General features: G+C 29.6%; 2 protein-coding genes and 1 long non-coding RNA gene across 3 annotated transcripts in view; 2 read left to right on the plus strand and 1 right to left on the minus strand.

Moving 5' to 3' along the window:
* Positions 1-108: 108 nt before the first annotated feature.
* Positions 109-1,878, minus strand: LOC108779663 (uncharacterized). Its single transcript, XM_018547122.1, has 2 exons — positions 1,457-1,878; positions 109-912 (listed from the first exon to the last, which is right to left on the minus strand). Exons 1-2 carry the CDS (start codon positions 1,876-1,878, stop codon positions 291-293), a joined length of 1,044 nt encoding a protein of 347 aa, XP_018402624.1. The 3' UTR covers positions 109-290.
* Positions 1,879-6,726: 4,848 nt separating this feature from the next.
* On the plus strand, positions 6,727-7,357 carry LOC108779729 (uncharacterized). The gene is made up of 3 exons (XR_001940877.1): positions 6,727-6,806; positions 7,133-7,195; positions 7,282-7,357. It is a non-coding gene; the product is annotated as an uncharacterized LOC108779729 (long non-coding RNA).
* The window catches only part of LOC108779664 (uncharacterized), a 2,665-nt gene continuing 1,428 nt past the window's right edge, over positions 7,353-8,589 (plus strand). The window contains exons 1-3 of the mRNA XM_018547123.1: positions 7,353-7,485; positions 7,654-7,978; positions 8,175-8,396. Of these exons, the coding sequence (XP_018402625.1) occupies positions 7,399-7,485; positions 7,654-7,978; positions 8,175-8,396 (634 nt within the window). The 5' untranslated portion in view covers positions 7,353-7,398. The remainder of the gene's footprint in view (positions 7,486-7,653; positions 7,979-8,174; positions 8,397-8,589) is intronic.

Raw genomic sequence — 8,589 nt, forward strand, 5'->3', positions numbered from 1 at the left:
TATTATATATATATTATATATATATATATATATATATATATATATATGTTCAAATCAAAGTTGAAACATGTATAATCATGGCGACCATTCATAAAAACCATTCACGACTCGTTCAGAAGATACTTCATAACTTCATTCCGACAACAGCTCAAATTTAACAGTCGGTCTCATGCGGACGCAAAATATGGAATGCCACTGATTACTTCATTTCTCTCCTATCAAATTGTTTTTCAATTTCCTTGCAGTTTCATGTTTTTTTTATTTGTCATCTCGATATCGATGTATATTGATTAATGAATCTCTTGTTTAATATCTATATTGTCATTCAAACATGGTAAATTTACAGCTGCAAATTGTTTTTTCAGTTCGGCATCAATTTCAATTTTTGAACAATTGGAAGCTGCAATTGCAGTATTAACGAGAAAGACTTTTTTGTCTGTGGGATGTGACCAAAAGTATGCTTCATAACTGCAAGTTTGACATTTAAAAAAGAATTGTGTTAGTAGTCCTCGGTAACGTGTATTTACAAGTATCCAATCTTTAAATTTGCACTCAAATCCTGGGGGATGACCATCAAATACTCGATGCAACTCTCTCAAAAAGAAAGAAATATTGATTATACGATCACCTTCAGGTTTATGCTCTTGTATATTATTTATACTTGAAAGGCTTTTGTCGTTGATAGCAACAGTTTCATTAATGTCTCCTTCACAAATTCGGATATTTTCATATGTATTTTTATTTGAATTTATATTAAGATACGTTTCTGAAGTATCCGTTTTTTTCGAATCTATTGCTTCAGGTAAGATGAATAAATTTTCTGTCTCATTGGATTCTCCATTGTTATCATTAAAACTGTCAACAATGGCTGCGAGGGCTTCTTCTTCTTTCATCTTTTTTAATAGTTGTCGCCTGCAAAAATAAAAGTATTAATATACAAAGTAATATATAAAAAACTTTTAAAAAATATCGATATAATTAAAAATAACATATTTAAAACACACACACACTTGTAAAAATGAGCCGAGACTATTCTTACCTCCACTTGACAATCGTTAAATAATCTTGAGACACGTAAAGTTTTTATAGTTTTTACATTATGTGCATGTGTAGTTTATTTTTACTTTACGAGCCTTTTTTGACTATTATCAGAGGAAGGTAGTCTCCTCCCCAAGGATAGTCTTGACCCATTTTTACAAGTCAAGTGCTTTAAAGCGATTTCATCATTTTGTTTCATCCAAATTTTCTGTATTTACAAATGGCATGCAAGAAAAATCAACGTGTCTTATGCTCGTATTCATAGTCAGAACTTATATTTAAGGCTTCCTTAAATTTATCAGGTGTATACATATAAAACCAGAATTTTTTTTACAGAAAATACACGTTCATTGCATGAAAATGATAAAAAATATTTTATTGGACGTATTGCCCATCGCTAGCTATACATTTTTCCCACCTGTCTGACATTTCGCAAGTGGTTTTTCGGTTTTCCTGCTGTCTTTCATTCAGTTCATGTGGAATCCATTTTCCCACCTTCTGGATCTTTCCCATGGATTTCAAACGTCTGGAGACGGTTTCTTGTGTCACATTCAATTGATCCGCGAGTTGTTGTTGAGTTTGAGCGTCATCCTCATCCAACAATGCTTGCAATTCTCTGTCTTCAAACTTTTTCGGTGGTTTTCCACGTTCTTCGTTTCTGACGTCAAAATCGCCACTTTTGAATTTTTTAAACAACTGATAGCACCGTGATCTACCAAGAGCATGCTCACCGAAAGCTTCGATAAGCATTTGATGCGATTCTGCAGCAGTTTTCTTCAATTTGTAACAGAAAATCAATACTGTCCGCAAATCGTAGTTATCAAGCACAAAATTTGACATGTTCAACGCTATTACAAACTATACTGTTGTATCAAACTTGTGTATTGTTGTGAGTTGAAAATCTTTGTCAGATGTCAGAACAAGGAAATGACGTGCTCTGATGGTAACTACATTGATCTACTATGACCATCTATGGTAAAATCCACTTTCATATGCATACACCTGGTAAATTAAATTGTATTTCTTTTGAACAACGTATATTACTATTACAGCCACGATACTGATTATATATATATATATATATATATATATATCTTATTATATTTTTATATCATTCAAATAATAATATTGTATTGATTTATTCTACTCAGAAAGATAAACTAAATTATTTATTAGTTGAATATTTCTCAGGAGTTATTTTTTTTATCTCTATCTATAATGGTAATATTTAAAATATTGGATGCTCTTCGTTTGTCGCAGTATGCACATAACATATCATTTTATCTTTCTTTAATATTCGGAGAACAACAAAAATAAAATGCATTTTACATACATTTTGTGCACTATACGTGAAACAAAATGCACTCATTGGTACATGGTAAAGCAAAATCTATTTTATATATAACTCTCAAATTTAAATTTGTTGTGTTAAACAGTTTATTATAAAAATTTAATTTGAGTAAAGCTATATTAGTGTTCATGATAAAATGGATAACAATGAATACTGTACTATGAGTATAAATTAGTTTTGTTTAAAAAGGCTTAATTTTAATAGAAATTTTTAAGGAAAATACATTGCATGCATTATCATATATAGCAGTAAAGAAAACTGACTACCAAAGCCTGTAGTCTAACTGTGAGGATATATATATATATATATTTGTCAGGTAAGTGGGAGATGTGGATTCTGCAATTTCAAGTCGAAGTAATTTTTTTTGCAATAAATTATTTGTAGTTTTTAGATTTCATCAACATGTGTCAATATTCTCTTATTAAAAGATGCTTATTAATATATAAAAAAATTACTAAATTGCTTGTACAGCATATTTCTACTTCTCGTAAATAAAAAATTACAGGATAGAAAATAATAGTTGTGTGCGTTGTGTGTGTTATATTATAAGATTTTTCAACCATATTCTAATGAAATAATTCCTTGAAAGAGCATGTACTCAAAATTTTTTGAAACATTCAAAAATAAAAAGCAAGATGTTTTGGCAGCACAGTTTGTGTTCCGTAAAAATTAATTAAGAGACTTCTAATACTGATCTACTTTTATTTTTGAAGATCAAATGTTTAATTAATCTATTATTGACTTTGGAGAATTCTTGTTTTTAAAGATAAAGTCTGCATTTAATATAAATTTATTGTCAGAACTGCTTTAATTTTGTCTTCAGTTTGATTTTAAAATAGATTCTTGAAATTTGATTTATATTTAAGATCAATTGTGGATACAGGTGTATTTTACTTAACATTTGTGAAAACACCTTTGTACATTAATTTTATCCTTGTTTGACACTTGTGATAACAAGGATAAACTAATGTTCATAAGCTTTGCGAAAATTAAATGGAATACATTAATAGTAGGTAATAGTAGTCTGACTTTGACATTGGCCTAGTTTAACCCATAGATTAAACAAGGACATTTATCGTTAGAGCTGAAATAAACATACAGTGTAAACGGTATTCAATACCATTCTGTTTGTATTTATTTCTCTTTTGATAACATCCCACGAACAAAATGTTTGTTACATCTTCCATTATATTATTATTTTATACAGACTTTACGAAAATAAAATAATAAAATATCAATTTTGACTTCAAAATAATTTCTTCAGAATAATTGAGAGTACTAACCTTAGAACCCATCCTTTTCTTTTCGAAAGTCTATGAGCACAAAGAGATAACTTATGTGATTTTCCCATAATGTAGATACCACAATTTCACTATAAAGGAGATTGAGGCATTGCAAGATAATTTTTTTCTTCGATTCAGATCTTTATAGAGAATACATATGAAGTCAAGTTGTCGTGCTAAATATTAACTTAAAATTCTTGTTGTTAATTTTCATTTCCTTATATAAGAGAAAATCATAGAACAAAAATTCATGTTTAGTTTTATACAGAGCTTTGTAAGACACTCATGAGAAATACACCTCAAAAATCAATAAATTATTAACTATTGAAAAACAAAAATGAAAATCTTTGATTTCTTTATCTTTGCAGAACCACTGGGATGCGTTCAGAATCATCGGCTGCGTTCAAAAAGCAGCTCTCTGAGTGAGCGCTCTCTGTTATTGGTGTATTCTTTTAGATTTAAAATTTGATTGGATGATCTAAAAGAATACACCAATAACAGCGAGCACTCACTCAACTATTGAGTTTTCTGAACGTAGCCATTGGCTTATACATTTAGGCCGGTATTCATAGTTAGTTCTTATATTCAAGACCGTCTTAAGGGTCTACGCACAATAAGAGAAATATTAGGACCAGATATTAAATATAAGGATGCAAACCCATGCAGCGGAATAGCGTAACGCGAAACGAGAGTAGAACCAATCACGAGATTCTCTAGAAACACGGAATGCTCGTTATTGGTTCTGCTCTCGTTCCGCGTTACGCTATTCCGCTGCATGGATTTGCATCCTGAAACGGAACGCAGCCAAGGTCTGCTCGTATCCATGACAAATAAAACATGTATACGAGAGAGAAAGATATAGTGGAGCTAAAATTCGTAATGCGCATGCTTAGTTCTGTCGTTCGGTTCATCAATCCATTCCGCGGTTGTTTGACTCAAATGTTTACGAACTACAACACACATGTTGGCTCAAGCCCCATGCATTGACGGTATAGGCAATAGCTGCGTTCGGCAATGCAAATCCGAGGCGTCGGAGTGCTCTTTTTCTATAGTGCACGTGACATATACTATAATATAAGAGCACTCCGACGCCTCAGATTTGCTATTACCGAACGCAGCTAATGAGTGTTCCAGGTATATATATATTTTAAGAGTGTTACGTACCTCTTTACCCATGCCTTCCTCCGAGATAATCTCCATGCGTATAGAGGCAGTACTTTCGGGCGTCCCATTGAGTCATATACAAGTTATAAATATATACTTTTATATACGAAATGATTAAAAGTTGTGAAATATTCGCTCGAAACACGTGTAATCTATTATGAATTAAAAGTTCGTTTCGTCGGGATATGTCGATATGTGGCTCCGCGGGCAAGACGGTTGCTTGCCAACATGGACGACTCGAGATCCATCTAGGTCACTGAAATATAATACTACTGGAAGGGAACGCGCGCGGTCGGCGGTGTTAGTTTCATAATCTGACAAAGAGGGTCTCAAGTGGTAGTCTTTTCTTTTTTAATACAATCTGTCAAAATTTTAATTTTTACAGATTAGATTATGCACTGAATCGTCTCTCGTGCTCAAAATTCTTCTTTTCCGTAAAATGGGAGAAAAGAAAGGTTTTTGATAGGTTGATTCGCTTATGTACTATGCGTTATGTAGACGTAAGCAACGCCCAAGCTTTGGCATATGACATTGGAATTAATGGACATTGTTATATCTTTTGATAACATGCTACCACGTGCTATATAGGCAAAAGTAAGTAATCTAATCGTTTGTAAGCAAGTAAAAAATAATCTTGTTAATTGTCTTGAAAATCTTAATGTGTTACGGTAATCTTGTGCTCAGCCTTAGTCTTCACTCAGTCAGTCATCGTCAGTCAAGACATTTACATACATTAACATCTTACTTATCGACTAATTATTTTCTTTTTTATCATTATAACACACTTATATACAATTTTTAATTTGATCACTTCACTGACGTTATTCCTCGTCTTGACTGAGATATACTTTTTGTGGACGTAATTTGTTTTTATAACATATAATTTGTTGATGAGTGCTTCGTATCATCTTCAAGCGAAATAACTATTAGGCCATCTTAGTTTTTTTTATCAAGATTATATGTTTGCTTATCTTGTTATACATTGAGAATTTATTCAAATCTTTTATCAGAATATCGAGAAATTTCAGACAACCAGTCTTCCACTGTTTGTGAGCAATTTCTGTTTTTTTGAAGAACATTTATCTGGTCTGTGTCATTTTATTTTTATTTTTATTAATAGTTTCAATTTTTTAACAACATTACTATGCTTTTTGTAACATCTGAAGAGGACTCAATCATGTAGCCGAAGCATGCCATGTAACATAACTATAACAAATTTAATATATATATTTTTATATTTTTACTTAACTTTTATTTGAAATTTGACTCTTACATTTCTTTATATATTATTATAACAAGTTATAACTTTGTAATAACTTGTTTAATTTTTCTACACAAAGGCTTAATAGTATTTATGTAATACATATTCTTCTACAAAAAATTTTTTTTTGTAGGTACAGACATATTTTTATAGCATCAAAATGGAAGTAATACCTGGAAAAAGAAGAAATAGTTTTATATATGTATATGAGGGATTTACATATAATATTGATAAAAGATACATTCATGTATATCGTTGTGCAAAAAGACGCAGTTTATTATGTAGAGGCATGTTAATGGTACAAAATGGAAAGTTTATTTTAGGAAATAGACATAATCATCCAAATGAACCTCATGTTATAGATATTTTTAATTTAAAAAAAGAAATGGTACAAATGTCCAAAGAAACTACTGCAACATCCAAAGAAATATTTGATACAATTTCTCGAAAAAATCAAACTGCAGCAGCAAACCTTTCATATAATACAATAAAAACACTGTTGTTAAGAGAAAAAGTTAAAATGCGACCTCCATTACCTTCAAATTTTTGTGACTTGAATAATTTACTTCAAGAATATGAATTTACAAGACCTGTTTATAAAGGCTGTATTATATCTGAAGACAACAAATATTCATATATATTTACTACTGATAAACTCTTAAAATTATTAGAAAAGAGTTCTGAAATTTATGTGAATGGAACGTTTTCTGTAAGTAGCTATTTTTAATACTTTGTTTAAATATGGTTGATAAATATTAGAATATTTGTGAATATATCATCTATAATATTGTACATGTTACGAGCAATATAATTAATTTGGGATTTATATCTAATGGCTATCCAACATGGGCAATGCTTGTTTTATCAAAGCAATATTATTCATATTGACTGGCCATTATGTATTATACCTGAGTGTTATTAAAATTTCCTGTAAAACGTACATACAATAATACAATATGATATTTTTGTTTCTGGTTATATGTGTGTATGTGTGTGTGTGTGTATATATATATATATATATATATGCTATTTTAGGCTGTACCCAGAATGCCGAAATTTACTAAATTATTTTCAATACATGTGCGGTATATGGAGAAGGTATATTGATATTGATAAAAAAAAATTATTTTGTATATTTATTGTGTGTAATCTTTTATAAAATATTTTGTAATATTATTTTCTAGGGTATTGCAGTATTACTTATTTTATGTGAAGCAATAACAGAATGTGTTTACAATTCAATATGGAAGGAAGTTATTAAATTAGTACCTAAATTGCAAAACAATTTACGTTTTATAATAATGGATTATGAAAAAACATCAATGAATGTTCTTCATAAACAATTTCCTCAGGCATTTCTATATGGCTATTGGTTCCATTATTGCCAAGTAATCATTTTTTAATACTAACCAAGTACTGTAATCAATTTTTGTCTACTTTTTTGTCACATTAGATTATTTATAAAACTTTTTGTATAGCGACTTTTCATAGAATACTTATAAATAATACTTACAATCAGATTTTTACCAATTTAATCATATGTTCTGTATTTCTAGGCAGTTTTGAAAAAATGGATACAATTAGGACTTAGTGTACCACATAAAATAGTATCCATAGCAATGGCATTAGTATTAGCACCACCAGAAATGTTTTCACAAGGTTTAAGTCTTATGCAAACAATTGCAAATAAAGAGTCTTATATTTATCCTAACATGTTGCTTTTTATGACGTATATGAGAAAAACATGGTTCTTGATATTAGAAAAAATTTGTGTATATCATTGCCCAAATAGAACCAATAACTTTGTAGAGTCGTTCTATAATATCGTGGGACAAAAAATGCAATCCAATGCGGTTCATCCAAATTTATGGATATTTTTAAGTACGTATAATATAATATTTTATAAATATAACAAGGTATTATAAAAAATAAAGTATGATACTTTATTGATAATACAATTCCTATATATTCTACGAAATGTTACATAGCAATATAAAGATTAAATAGGTAGTTAAATTATTGATTTTATTTAATGCTTAATAATTACTCTCAGTATGATTAATTTTTATTTTTGTAGATAATATTTCCAAACTAATTATAAATCAAGATACCAATTACTACAGTGTAATGAACAGCCAACAAATAACAAAAATCCGTCTTCCATCCAGTATGTTTAGAAATATAAAAATACGAGATGCGCAAAATTATTTATCTTCTGGTACTTTTTCTTTAGAACAATTTCTGCAAGTTTTTGATAATGAAATGAATTATCGGCAATATCAAATGTCATTATTAATTGGTGAGTGTTTAAATTTGGTTGATCAACATAAGATATATCATAGTTATTGCATTAAATTTTTTAAATTATATTCTTGAATTAGAATTTTTACATATAGAATTAGTATATAATATATATACATATATACTAATTCTATATGTAAAAATTCTATTTCAATATATATTATTTTATTTACACGCGCGCGCGCGCGCGC

This window comes from Cyphomyrmex costatus, unplaced genomic scaffold (genome assembly GCF_001594065.2).
Source record: "Cyphomyrmex costatus isolate MS0001 unplaced genomic scaffold, Ccosl1.0 scaffold61, whole genome shotgun sequence".
NCBI classification, from domain to species: domain Eukaryota; kingdom Metazoa; phylum Arthropoda; class Insecta; order Hymenoptera; family Formicidae; genus Cyphomyrmex; species Cyphomyrmex costatus.